Here is a 14,863-nt window from a genome sequence, read left to right as displayed (position 1 = left end):
ACCCTACAGAGAAGTATTAGTTCCAACATTCACAAAATCTTAACAATAGTCTTTCTATCTTCTGCCCCCTTTAAGGCAAGCACTGAAAAGGGAGACAGAATACTTGGTAGAACTCAGAACCATAACAGCAATTTAACTCCAGAGAGGCTTAAATTTGGTAAATTCAGCAATTTATTCCATCCTTCTCTGTGTGGACCTGCCATAAACTGGGTATTTGTATACATCATCTGATTGATCTTCAAACCCTTACAGGTACATAGTAATGTCAGACTCCCCAGATGGACTCATTGCTGTTGTACAATGTCTCTAATCAGAGCAGGATGATGTTTTGAGGGACTGATTAGAGCTCCAGTGGGCAGCTTTTCCAGCTGACTGGGACTTAGTCCCATGTTAGTTGCATTCTTGTTTTTGCAAAGTTTGTTTATTTGCAAGACCTGCTGTTTTTTTGCAATAAGGAAGTCACATTTACTACTTCTAATCTTCCTGCCAAAAAATAAAAAAGGCAGGGGAGATGGAATTGAATACTTACTTCTCTTAAAAACTTCACTTCAAGAATCTCAGTCAGATTGGAGAATAGCCTATGTGAAAATATTTCACTCATTTTTAAGGAATTACTTTGACTTAGCTTTACTGAAAACATAATTTTGAGTTTTCATACATGCATTCCATACCAGAGATCCATCTTGGCTCATTAACATTTAGTACTGTCCTAGTATCGGAAAACTCTCCTTCCTGCTAGAGACAAAACATCCGCTATAGGCCAGGTTTTATTATCATTGTCTTAATTGTGAAGGGTATAATGATTACAAGCAGCCTGTGTTAGTAACAAAATAGAGGAAGCAAGAGAGACTTTGTTCCAGCCAAATAGGCCATTTAAGAAACAAATCCATAACTTAGTAGTTTTGCATGGGCTAGAGCTTGAGAAAGAAAATTAAAAAAAATCCTCTTAAAAATCCCCTTCATACAACCGCTGAGTCCAGACAGACCATCTTTAGGAGAGTTCAGAAACAATGTACTCTGCCCAGTCACTGTATTTAGAGGTAGTGCTAAAGGTGACCTGTAAAAGATTTGCAATATCCTTTTTTGCTTCTTTACACTGTTTGTAGCATGAGAAACGGAGTGGTTGGGGCAAGAACTGAATATGAAAGTTGAGTGCTATTTGTGTTTCTGACACTAATTTCTATGGTGGAGGTAAGTCTCTTACTTGAATGTGCTTCAGATTTTTCAGCGGTAAGAAAGAGGGTGGTCTGTTCCCATCCTCTGGAGTGTGCTTTGCAATTGGCGGGTGGCAAGGGTTCTAAGGCAGGATAAAACATGCGTGGGGCACGGTAGCGGGAAGGAACGTTGCTTGTTTATGTAAAAACACTAAATATTTGATACTCTCTTGATTGAAAGTTTCTTGAAACATATTGAAAATAGGAATAAAAGATTTCTTATTGTTCTTTTCAAAGACCATATCTTGGCTCTGTTACCAACAGAATTTCTGCCTGGTTTGTGTTGTACTGAACTAAGAAAATACTGATTAAAAGGCTTGTTTTGTGTTCACAAACTTGTACTCCCTTCACCTCCTTCACCTCTGCATAGTTCCATTTCTTGGGTTTGGTGTGTGTGGGTTTGTTTTGGTTTTTGTTTTGCTTTGTTTTTTTTTTTTTTTTTTTTTAAACATTCTTCAGCTCTTTCTGGAGCTGGTCAAAAAAAAAACAACAAGGCAGGGGAAGGGGGAAGGCTGTATTGCTGCCTGAGGAGAAAAGAAACCAACCTTCCAGAAGAGTTAAGAAGCAGCTCTTAAAGCTTATTTCTACATTCTAAAGAAGCAAAAGAGGAATCAAACATTTCTTCTTTACAGGTTGCCTTTAAGATCCCTGACTCTAGGGTGTACACTAGATACTGGGCATTTCTTGAATCTTAATGTTTGCTGTCTACTGTGAGAGATGGAGATTCTTTCTGCACACCAGCTGCAGTGAGTTTTTAGGAGGGACTGAGGACATTATGTTAACAGGGAATGAATCTCAGCTCTTGGGTGATGAAAGTTGGTGAGAATTGTGATGTTCAGCCCTGAGGCAAGGATTCTTGGATATGATGCATTTAAGCCACCTTTTCTTTACTGGCTGGGTCATCAACCAGCTGTGGCATGAGAAACTCAATTTGGTTGTTTGGTTTTTTTGTTTTTTTTTTTTTCTTTTTAAACTGGAATAGAAATGCTGGTGTCAACAGCCTGCCCAAAGTTGGGCATGGGAAAGGCCTACAATTAGGTTGCAGCTCCAATGGCTACTAACCTCCTCTCATCCTGTAGCACAGATGAATAGCATATGATTCCAATGAGAAAGAAGGTTGGTTTAACCAGTGAAAGCAAAATTTAAGAAATCAAACAGTACGTAAAAAACAAAGGAGGCAGAGTTTGTTGGAAATGATATCTTGGAAATCAGTGCATCAGCACTGGTTAGATTGCCTCAGCACCTATGAACCAATGCAGGGAGATCACTGCACAGATATGTACAATCCTGCTCTCAAAAGAGCCAAATTCTTCTTAGAATTGCCATCTTTCCACTGCCTGCAGCTCATGCACCTTCCAGCCTGACAGTTCATAGAATCCCTGATTTCAGCAATGAGCTTTCACTTCTGTACAGCAAAGAAATATGTCCCTAGTGCAACTGCTTCTACTCATGTGCGTCTCAGAACTGGGAGGAAAACTGTTTCAAAATCAGCTCACCACATTCCTCCCTTTTTCCCCCTCCACTTAAAATGGTATTTTTCAGCTTCTGCAAGCCTCTATGGCTCGTGTGCCATATGATGTGGTTAAGAAACTGCAGAAGGAATAAACTGTCCACTGCACAGAAAGTTAAAAAACATAACGGAAATGTGTAAAAAGAAATTAAAAAGGAAAGCAGCAACCTCTCATGCTGGCCCAATTGCTTTTGTGGGCTCCAGACATAAACTTGCGGCAGTAGAAAATTGGTTTGCTGTTCTCCGAGTCCTTATCTCTCTCCTTTGTGGTCAGACCTGGAATGACGATGCAAGCTGCTTACCAGGAGTTGTCCCTACTGCTCGCTGATGCCATGCTCCCACGCTACCCTGGCCTGCTCTTCTTTTCCACCACTCACTGGTTGGGACACTTTACGATGTAATGGGCGGTGTTTGTCATCATCTTCAATTATCATCCCCTCCTCGTTCTCCATGTTTGGCAGCCGGGAGTGGTAAGGTTTGGGGGGTAGAGCAGGAGGGTCCATGGTGTCCTGAGGAATGACTCCAGATGGAGCAGAGTGGCTTCGGCATGGCTGGGATTTGAGCGACTCTAGGACATCAGGCTCAGAGAGACTGTACCTGACAGGGAGGTAGGGTGTCTCTAGGTCTTCATCAGTGTTCCAGGCCTGGCTGGGGACAGAATCCATGGTGTCTGTGCGAGGAGGTGGTTCAGAAGAATGTCCAAAATTGCTCTCACTCAAGGAGGAGACACCACTGCTGGCACTGCCGGATAAAGTGGAGTTACTTCCATCTAGACCAGACTGCGGACTGGTGGGCGATGCAGGGATAGGATGAAGAGGGGACTGTTCGGAGAAAAACAAAACCAGGTTAAAATTGACAAAGGAGGCACGGAATCACGGAATTGTCAGAGTTGGAAGGGACCTCTAGAGATCATCTAGTCCAACTCCCCTGCTAAAGCAGGATTGCCCAGAGCACATTACTCAGGACTGCATCAAGGCGGGTCTTGAAAACCCCCTTCCAGAGAAGGGAACACTGTTGCCTCTCCAGAGAGGCAACACTGCATCTTGTGTATTGTTCCACCTTTCAGCTTTTGACAGCGATGTTAACAATGGCGCAGTTCCATTTGTGTTCAAAATGTCAATGATTATTGGTTTATGTCTGCATTCCCCTACGTGTATGGATGTGCCTCTTGTCGGCAGACAAGTGCACTTAATGAAACAGTAATTGAGGTGATAATCAGGGTGCCTGACATCACAGCATATGATGCAAAGAAGGAAAGTGGAAAGGCCTACAACACGTGTAAGTTATTTCTAGAGAATATGTGTGAGTTATTTCTAGAGAATTTGACTCTGGAATAGGTTATGAGCTTTCAGTAGGTTTTCTCAAGTGTAAGTTACTAGCATGTCAAAAATAGCGTTTCTGTATTCAAAAACTGCGTGGTGGGAGTGGAGGAGGGGGGGTCCTTCAGGAGCCTATTGTTTTCCTTCTACATCCCTCTCTGCTCTTCTGCCGCTCCCTTTTTACCTTGCGCAACGTTCGTGCAGGCAGTGCCGGAGGAGCGTCAGTGAGCTGGTGATGGAAGGCATCGAAGTGCAGCGAGTAGTGTCCTGGAACGAGACAAGGATCAGAAAGGCAGACTTGTGCTGCCTCGCTGCAGCGAAGGAGTGGGGGTTTTAGACTCTGTAACGCCAGGAACAGCTCCACATGCTGATAACTCCACTCCAGCCTAGGGCTTCCTTTCTGATAGATACCATAGAGTGCATCTGTCACATCACAAAAGGCTAACGAGAAGTTAAGCGCAGTGATAGATTTCCACCCACCCCTGTTATCAAGGATTTCATGGCAAGGCAACAGGCTCGTAAACATTTGAAGTTTCATTTAATAGCTTTGTAACCTTAAATTACTGCTGAAGATGGTCATTGGCAAGAAGCCAGGCCAAGCTTCAACACTCACACGCTTAATTCTAGTCCCAAAATACATGCAAGTCCATCTTATTATAAGGACTGCAAAAAAAAAAAAAAAAGATTTTGAAAAAACAAAAAATTGCAGACTTTGTCCAGTGCTAACCTAGCAGACCAGGAAAGACTCTGGGTTTTTGCTTCTAATTGTTTTTATTGGGAGGAAAAAAAGGCTAAGGTCAGCTTTCAGATGGCCTAGATTTACCTGTGCGTGACTGCAGGCATTACACAGCCAGCCTACTGGGCATTTCCTTACCATGGGGCAGGCTTCGGGGAGGCACTGGTGGGGCCAAGATGCTCCCAACGTGGGCAGACAGGAATGGCAGGGCCTCTCTGGTTCCGCTGTCTAGGCTCCAGCTACTGGGCGCTGCTGGCACAGCTGAAGGATTGAAACAGATTTAACTTGGATAATGTAACAGGGCGCTTGTGGGGCCAGAAGGACTGGCTTTCCAGTGTGCTCTTCAGTAGTGAAGAGAGAGATTCTAGGGACTTTGTGAATGGTAGGGTTGAAGGCACACAAAGACAGCGTCTAGTCTACAAGGTGTTAAGTTAAGTTTGTAGGCTGCTTTGTTAAGGAAGCGAGAGTTAGGTGATCGCAGTGTTAGTCTGTCCATCGCCCCTCCGTGACCCCCTTGGCTCATTTGTAGCAAATCTGAAGAGCAGTACAACTCTGCCAGGGTGGTTTTTGCAAACCAGTAAGTAAAAATGAAACCTCTCTGATGGAAAGGCTTCATCTCAGTTGTGAGCTGTTCCACCTGATGGTAAATGATGACAGAGCAGAAGGGAACATGTGGCAGAACCCTCATGAAAGACAGAAGGGCCTGTTGCTACACTACAGTGGCTAAGACCAAATAGAGGACATGAGGGAAATCACACCTCAATCTGTTCCAAAAGAAATCACAACTTTAAAGCCCCAATTTACTAAGCTACAGAGTTGATAGAAAGTTTTGATGATGAAATATTTAAGGACAGCAGTTCAGACTCCTTATATTATAAAGTCACCTAAAGAGATCAAGTCTTCATTGATCAGGAAGGATAGAGAGAGTATGATCTTCGTGACTTTAGTTATTCATAGAAATAAAAGCTGCTTCTTTCTAACAAGAACGTTTTCAAGAACAATTTTTGAGAATTCCATCAACCTTAAACACTATTAAAATGCACCTTCCTTTCTTCTAAACACACTGCAAGACTTGATTCATTCTGAGAAGACAAACATGCAATAAGTGTATGTTTATTTAAAACAAATAAGCATTTCTTCAGATTAGCAAAGAAAAGTAAAAAGGAAAACCGAGTAATTCAGTGAGCCTACCGAAGAAAACTGAGATAAAAATAGCTTTTTCCATCTTCAGTTTGGAAAACGGAAGCTTGGAGAAATAATCATGGAGTTTGACATCTGAAGAGGGTTTCTCCTTAATTAAAATGCCTGCAGACATCTTTGGTGCATTTCTTTTTCAAAATGGCTTTGAAAATTTCTAAATTTTTTTTTTTTCCTCTTTAGTTCATGAGTGAGCATGAACACAGGCTCCCCAAGAGCTAGAATTCCCTAAAGTAAAAAAGATCACAAAGCAACAGCTTCATAAGAAGGAACAAACCCCATAAAAATATAACAGTAAATGTTGTTTTCAAAGAGACACCCTCAAACTGAGAAAGGTGTACAAAGAAGGTAGGAAGAATCTTGATGAAGAACAAGTTCAAACCAAGGGATAACATCTCACACAGGTAATGTGGCTTCAGATGAATTTTCTGAGCACCCTGCTCATGCTGTACACAGCCCAGAGTGCTCCAATTTGCACTACTGCAGTTGGTGTCAAAAGGCTAAAACAGACGGACAAGATGCATAACAATCCCAGCCACGTTAGTCTGTCCTGCAGTGTACCAGCATCAATGAAAAGGACAGAATGAAACCCGATTTGCTTGCTCTGATTGTGTGTTTTTTTATTTTTTTAATTTTGATTAAACACCCAAGATGCAGTAGAAGAATGCGAAGAAGAGAACATGGTACCCCAGTGCCTAATCCATAGATACCTTCTCGTTGTTCCCTCATTCACTACCTTTTGAGTATTTAGGAGTGCTGGAAACCATCCTGAGGTCAGATGATTTTTGAGAGTAGCTGCTGCCTGTTAAACCCAGTGTTTTATCCAGAACGCTTCAGGGAGGAACCTACCCAGAGAGCTCTTAGTGCTCTGTCCTGGAGCATCTCTCTCTCCAGAGCAGTGTTCAGTGGCTCAGTGGCCAAGTTTAATTAGCAGGGAAGCTGCACTTGAACCATTCTGCTCTGGGCGACTGATGTCATCCTGCTGTCAGTGAGAATTATTGAGCAGAGCTTCTGACATGGTGAGGAACGGGATGGGTAAACTCACGGGGCATGACTGTTAAAACCCAAGGCAGATGGCTTCCTGACTTAAAGAATGATGAGGGTTCAAGGGCTGCAAAAAAACACCTGTAACTGGGTTTGTGTTACCAACCTGGCTGAAGAGCTGGGATTTCCATCACACCACCCCTTAAGAACAATTACTGAACATCATCTGTCTTTCATGGCTCCCTTGGGCCTCTGGAGGGGATTCTGTCTTTGATCCCCTTCTCTTTGTGCTGTATACACCACACCACACTCTTCCATAATATCACCCAGAGATACAAATTCAAGTATTTTTCCTAGACAGGTAATAAATATTTATCTACCTTCCTTTCCTAGATCTTTCTCCTGTCCAGTATAAAGATCTCACCACCTCTGTGATATGTTCAGTGCAAACTAACAGGCTAAGATGGAGCTTTTAATCCCTCACCCCCTAGTCTTAACTCTCTGGTGTCATCATTCGTTATTGTCATCAAGTTACCATTCTGCCATTTATTCAGAACTGTACGTTGGCTTTTGGTTTCAGTCAGGACTTCTCTGTGAGGCTGTCACATTGTTGATACAGAGTATTCTGATTTATTAGAAATTCTAAAATAAAATTTGGGTTGTTTTTTTTTTTTGGAAAAAGATACAACTGACTTCAGACACAGCTACTGATAGAAAAATACTGATCCAAGTCTAATGGAATGCATTGTGTAGGTCAGACTAGAAAGTTGTGATGGTCTTTCCTGGCCTTAAAAATCTTTTAAGATACTGTTTTGCCCAGCCATACACGACTGTTGCTTGCTTAGGCAGCCTCCTCATCTTAGATTTTGACTCTTGAATTTTGCCCGCTTCTGCTTTTTCAGAATGCTGCCTTCCAGATCATTTTTGTGAGCCCATCGCTTTGTCCATGGCACCCCTTTCACAAGCTCCTCCTTTTCTGTTACACCAAACAAACTCCTCCTCTTCTTTCACGTTTTTTTCTGCAGGGGCTCTGCCTATCTCTTTTTCAAAGCAGTGAGTTAAAGAAAGCATACATTACTAATGCTAAAGTTAAATAAATAGAGAGGGATTACAAGAAATACTAATATTTTGAACAATAAATGCATATTAAAAAAAGCAGTATATCTCATTAAAAAATACGGTCCAAATTTTGAACTTCTCATTTTCTGCTTTGGAAGTTTTGCTTGATAAAGGCTGCAGGATTTGTGTCAGTAACAAAACGCTACACTCGGAAGGCTTTCTGAAATAAAGAGGTTTGTGCAACTCCACCCTTCTGTGAATGATCTGAAATGACTATAGGTTGGCAGAAGGCCCAGTTAATTAAACTGTTAATTAAAAAAATGTGAGAGAATGCACTCTGCCAGGAAATGTAGAAGCCCGTTCGTTACTTGCTGTAGCATGACTGAGTAAGAATATTTTAGAAAGCGTGCACGTTAACCAGGGAAGAGAGTACCTTTCTCAGCCACAGACAGGTTGGGATCGCTGCAAGGTTTGCACGGTCCAATCATTTGCTGGATGAAGGCGCGCTGGAAATTTGGAGGCTGAGGGAGAAGAAAAGTTAGCACAGAAAAGTAGGGGGAAAAATACGTTAGAGAACAGGTGGTGCAGAATCCTGGGGCTTTCTCTTTGCTTTTTTTAAGCAAAGAAGGTATTTTAACTAAAAAAATCATGGGAGCCTTAGGCTGTGTCTACATTAGCAAGTCCTGCAGTGCAATACATGTGGATCTCTAGAGTGTAACAGTGCTGAGGACCCACCATTCGTGCTGCTTGTGTTCTCTGGAGCAGTTACGTCAAACTAGCTCTAGACCGGTCTTGTGCCCATTATCAGCTTGAATGAATCACCTGCCCTTCTGGAGCTTACCTTTTGCCTTGGTTCCATTTGAAAGAATTGAGTTTGAATGCTGTGAGACAGTTCTCTGGTGGGAACTGACGTGTGATTAAGTGGGCATGATCAGGAGATCCCCTTCAAAAGTGCATGCCAGGGCCACGTAAGCATTATAATGCTTACATCTAGGCACACCCTGAATTTTTCAATTTGTCCAGAGAAAGTAGTAGATCCAGGCACAGATCGTTTGGAGACCCTGTATCAGTATATTATTTCAGCCTCTCGTGGTTTTTGATACCTCTGGAAGTCACTGTAAAGCTATTTAGAATCAACTTTGAGGCTGGACTGCGGGATGGCCATGGTTCTAGAAAAATGAACAAATGCAACGGTCTGTCTGCTTGCAGTGGAGCAGGGCTCATAGAATAAAGTTGGGATGTAAGAAGAGCGCATTTTCACAGGGCGTATCTGCAATTTTAACAGTCATTACAATTTGCGTCACTTGACTACCTAAGGGGGTGGCTCTACGGGGAGATTAATATGAGAAGTTCTGCGTTGCCCCTGAAAATGATCCGAAGTTGTGCTTTCCAAAAATAAAAAGGGAAGCTTTAAAGTGTTCAAAAATAGTAAAAACAAAGTCACAGTTTCAGGTGGTTGAACTGACGTAAAATAAATTAGATCTGCTACCTGTCCGTTTTCCATGATAGCTGCGGGATACATAGCACTGCTGGGTCGGTCCCGATGGGCTGGCAGCAACATCATCATCTCCCGAGAGTGGCGGTACTTATCTGGTAGAGAGGGAGAGCCTGTAAACAAGTGAGAGTAATCACGTACACGGGACAAACAACAGCCATGTCTCTGCATGCCCAGTGATCTAGTCCTTCTTTGCAATTTGTTCAGACGGATGAGCTTACAGGACTCAAGAAAACACGGTGCCGAGCCCACTAAGCAGCTGACTGTTGGTGGGGTGCATAGCACGAGGATGAAGTAAGAACTGGCTTCTTATATACAATTAAGGACATAGCGTGTGAGGTGTGTAAGATGTATGCCTCCCTCGCTGTATGTTGCAAAGTGCTTCTTCTTAAACAACGAAAAAAAAAAGCGGGCATCTGTGTGGAATCAGCTGCAGCTGTGCTGTACAGCGCCTAGAACTCCCTCGCCCCATAGAGTATTGTAGAGTTACAGAAATGCCATAAAATCGTGCATTTTAGGACTGAATGTAGAAGAAAGGGATAAAAGCTTGAGATACACCATTCGGTTAAAGCAGGAAGCTACTTTATTCCTCAGCTCTGGTAAGAGATAGTCTGAGGTGTTGCCGTTTAGTTGGCGGTATCTTGGTTTTCTTCCTCTTTGTTAAAGCAAAACAAAACCCAATAATAAACAGAATTTTCTACAAATGTGGGTGGCGCTTTGCTTGTAACGCCGCTGGGTAATGTAGGATTACTACTGAGCGTGTTGTGTACTGAGCCACTTTACGACAACAGGACATTTACCGATGTTTGGAGTTACATAGTAGGGAATATGCTTGACTTAACTACTAGTTATGTGTATGAGTTATGTGTTGTCATGTAAGATATTGGGGTATTTCATATAAACAGCTTCCTGGCGCGTGGAATTATTTGGGACTCATGTCCTTCAAGGCGAGTGCCACATAACAATATGCCTCTGATACGCAACAGCTGACAACGGATTTGCCAGAAGAATGATTCCCGTTAGTGACTTCCTAAAGTCTGATACTACTGATACACGCATCCCTTGGGATGCACGGTATTAGGCAGGAATTGATGTTCTGAAGCTGCTGGAGTGAGCTTTAATCTGCACTGATTATTTCATTGCGTCACAGACACGCACTGAACAGATGGCAGCACACAGCGCATTACAGAGCCATGCCGGCTTTTGGGGAAGACATGCCCCCTTTTGCAAACTTTCCACAACCACACACATTACCTGAACAGCACTCCAACGTATGAGCAAAGGCATTGGTGCTGGTTAGTGCAGCTTTAACCCCAGCAAAAGCAAACATGCAGTTTTTGGGACTGATATTCAGCACACAGTGGAAGGAACAATGTGTCCAGCAGAATGCAGGATAAGGTCCTACAATTGCAACAATTCCATCAGGGGTGGCAGATCCCAGATTAATCTATGCCCCCACCCCGACATGAACAGTCGCAGAGTATCTGCATTCTAGTTCCGAACTCATTTTCTCCCCAGACATAGAACAGAAACATAATTAGACAACATTATTTGCTCTTATGTACAACATCAGCTCGGAAAACACAGTGTTAACGCTTTATGCTGAGTCTCTTTTACTCACACATCACAGATAGTCCTGTTTCTGCATGACAGATGTAAGGATGCTGAACTTTTAGGTGTGCCCAGAACTACATCACAGCACAACCTGCACTGTGAACTTTTCCCTTTTTATTTATCTTGTCATCCTTGTTCTTTTATATCCAAGATGCAAACCACCTCTAGGTGCCATCAGTTTATACGAGATTATAGCTTCCACAGACCTTGCATTGCATGACATGTCCTAAATATGGTGGCAGAGTCTTGTTTACAAAACAGTTCTGCTGTTGGTACCCTAAATTTGTAAATAACTCTAGCTATAATGGTGGTAATAGATAATGCCAAGTATCCAGTCTGCAAACAAAATTAAGTACTGATAGCTCTGAAGGGTGGGCCGCAAGAGGAGCGGCTGTAACCAAAGCTTTTATTAATAATCAGGCCTGCTTCTTTGGACAGATAGAGAGCACAATCACCATGGCTCCTTTCAGGGATTGGCAAAACTTAAAACACCAAAGTCAAAAAAAGCTTTTAAAAGCTTCCAGAGCAGCCAGTGGCCATAAAAAATGCTGCAGCATCTATGAGGGCTTATTCCTTTTAGCTTGTAGCTTGGTACACTTGATGTGTGCAGCACTGTATGTACTGTTAATGAGAAAGGAAAACCTATGCTGAAGCCGAGGTAGTTTTTATTTTTTTAATTACGAAAATGTTAATCTGCTTGTGACAAGTACTAGATTTAAGGAATTAAACTGAAATTTAATGTAGTTAAATTCCAAACTCAATGCTTCTCCTGATTCATCATTTTCATTACTGTTATGAAAGCGCACTCCTGCACCAAATCGTAACTGGTTTTGCTTTAAGAAGGAAGTTTTTAATGTAAGTATATGGGTTCTGGCAAAGCTTTGAATAAGATACCAGGACTCACTTTGTACACCTTAAAAAGGAGGCTGTGTTGAGGAAGCAGCAGGGATGCCTTAAGTGGTGAGTCGTCAAGTGGGAGTTGCTTTTAGACTGCATCGGAGGAGTCCCAAACATATTTTAAATGAAATTACTGAAAAAAGCCGAGCCCACTCCTAGCTCTTTCCAGGCCTTTTCGTGTTACAATTTCTGCTTAACGAACATGGGTTCACCTAACGTTAAACTCCAGTCAGGTCAGAGCAAGGCCTCTTGAGTCACCTCAAATGAAACCAAAACAAACTCTGAATTTCTTACTGATCCTTCATACAAGAAGTGTTGCTTTCTTGATAGGGGAAGAAGCTACACAAGGGTCAAGCCAGGTGAAAACTGAAAGGTTCATGCTTGTTAATCTAAAAAATAGAGTAACTAGTGATGTCTTTATTGTTAGCAATGGATTTAGAAAATTCTTACTGTATTCTGATTACAATTCTATTTAAGACTTTTGCTCTAACTTGTGTATATTATAACTAATGTTTGCTGCTTTAATCTGTTCAGTGGTATGATCAAATCATTAATCGACTGCCTTGATGACTATCCTTTAAACAAAATGTTGGATTAATGGCTTTATTGTTTTCTTTGGGCAAGCCAAATAATTTGCTTGTGGTGTTGTTTTAAACATTAATGAAAGGGTCATTTTTTGGAAGCGGAGAATTAGAAATAAGATTTAAATTCCTGTTGGATTCTTAGTACAAATGGCCATGGCTTCCTTTGGTCACTAATGGAACTAATCTGTATTATAAAGATACCCATCTCCTCAGAACAGTGCTAGTAGCTGAGCTCCAGCATGGACTCTGCAGTTAAACAGAGCAGGTGGTGTAAGTATCTGGATAATGGGATAGACAGTGGTTTTTCACCTCTACATTAACATTTGACTCGATGAGAGAAGCATTTAAACATTAAAAGCCCTAGAAATCGTAGCTAACCATGCTCAGGTTAAAGCCACAGGTGGCAAAGATGTTAAGTTGATAAATTTAGGTGGCTTGTCCGAAATGAATTGTTGGCCTTTGTATACTTCCCGTCTGAAAAGCGGTTAACGGCAGCATCGTGACTATCGTAGCTTTGGTGGCAGTCTCAGCAGAAAGGCCAGGGGTTGGATGGGTCATGGTGACTGAACTATCCTCTCACCTCTAGAGGTGGTCCCTCCAGGACAGAGATGAGGCACATGGGTGGGGGCAGCGTGGGGAAGCTTGCACGGCTGCCGCCCATGCTGTATCTGCTCTGTGGATAAATAGAGGGCTTCAGCCTCCAGTGTTGTCAATCCAGCACCTTTCACCAGCACTAAATTAAAAAGAATATAAATAAATACCAAAAAAAAAGGAAAAAAAAAAAAAAAGGATAGAGGTGCATTGGCAGAGCTGCACACATAATGTTTGTGAAGTACCTTGCTCCAGCCAGTGATACTGGTTCCTCATTTACACAAGCATCCAATTTACCCAATTAAAAAACAAAACAAAAGGAAAAATCACCAAGGAGAAAAACAAAGCTGTATTACCACCGTGGAACTTAAGTGTAAGGGCTTTTTTCTCATTAGGAACAACTCCAGACAGCGGTGTCGTACTGACCAGAACAGTGACTTGCACAGTGAAACACAGAGAGCACCTGGGGCTTTACTAGAAGTGAAATCCCATAGACACAGTGGGTAATGTCTGAATGCTGTGCTCGCCTCACTTAACAGTGAACAAAACTAGCAGAGAAGTAATGTTGTATCACAGGCTATCAAAACACGTTATTAAGAGTGAAGAATAAAATAAATATATATATTGAAGTACTTTTCAAAATCATTACTGCTCTTATTGTTTCCCTCATTTGCAGTCATTTACATTGCCTAGTTCTCATCTCTGGGAGGTGCTGTTGGCTCATCCATCAGCACCATACCCTTTGTATCATTCATCACTGCGGTTTCTAAGCAACAGCAAAGAATACTGTAAAGAGGGAAGTTGGTGATGCTGTGAAGTCATCAAGCTCAGAAAGGCAGGCACAGCCTGTCACTGTGAGCACTGGATTTTTAAAGTGGAAAACAGCCCTGAAACGCTATGAGCACCAAAACCCCTCAAATCCCCCCAAAAGATTCAGACCTTGCATGCCAGCTGAGGCACATCCGTTTAAGGACATCTTCCTGACACGACAGCCCCCTGCACAGTTCTGTCTTCCCTTTCCTGTTATCCCAGTTTTGTCTTGTTACTTTACTATTTGAATTATCATTATTTTCCTTCCACTCCTTGGTAATTAGTGAAGCTATTTGCCTTTACTTGAAGATGTCCACTTCTCACCGTCCTACTCGATCTGATCCTTCAATTAAAACACTTTGATGCATCCATGTCATAACAACAGCCAGTCAATTGAGATTTTACTGCAAGATTGAGCAAAAAAAAAGCCCCAAGCTGGCCCGAGAGAAAAAGAAAAGGCCCTTCTCCGTGTTCTCTGTCCATAAGGAGATACATAGTTCCCCTGTATGGGAAAAGGGGGCAGGATTTAAATATCAGCATCAATCTCTGACTATATCCTGGATACCTTCTTCAGATGCCTGTGAAAAGAGGTGTATTAATTTGTGAACCTGCAACTCAGAATCCAAAATGAGAGGGAAAATAAAAAAACTTGAATAGAAGTGACCAAAGTCGGAGATGGCACGGAGTGGTTTTGCTCCAGCTCTGTGGCTTGGGAATAAAATGATTATCAATGGCAAGACCAGCTACTGTAACAGCAAAGGCCATATGAGTACTCCTAGAGTCTGTTTTTACATTTTTCCTTTCTTCAAGGAAAGAAGTTCCTATCTTCTTCTTCCCAGCAGGGAACCTCCTT

General features: G+C 42.1%; 1 protein-coding gene across 1 annotated transcript in view; it reads right to left on the bottom strand.

Annotated features, from left to right (window-relative positions):
* Nucleotides 1–2,184: 2,184 nt before the first annotated feature.
* DOCK3 (dedicator of cytokinesis 3) overlaps nt 2,185–14,863 on the bottom strand; it is a 195,197-nt gene continuing 182,518 nt past the window's right edge. The window contains exons 52-57 of the mRNA XM_074151695.1: nt 13,190–13,342; nt 9,509–9,627; nt 8,453–8,540; nt 4,918–5,040; nt 4,228–4,310; nt 2,185–3,545 (exon numbers count right to left, since the gene is read on the bottom strand). Of these exons, the coding sequence (XP_074007796.1) occupies nt 3,039–3,545; nt 4,228–4,310; nt 4,918–5,040; nt 8,453–8,540; nt 9,509–9,627; nt 13,190–13,342 (1,073 nt within the window). The 3' untranslated portion in view covers nt 2,185–3,038. The remainder of the gene's footprint in view (nt 3,546–4,227; nt 4,311–4,917; nt 5,041–8,452; nt 8,541–9,508; nt 9,628–13,189; nt 13,343–14,863) is intronic.

Source organism: Numenius arquata, chromosome 8, assembly GCF_964106895.1.
Source record: "Numenius arquata chromosome 8, bNumArq3.hap1.1, whole genome shotgun sequence".
Taxonomy (NCBI): Eukaryota; Metazoa; Chordata; class Aves; order Charadriiformes; family Scolopacidae; genus Numenius; species Numenius arquata.
The sequence above is the reverse complement of the archived record's forward strand: the minus strand, read 5'-3'. Positions and strand labels throughout refer to the sequence as shown.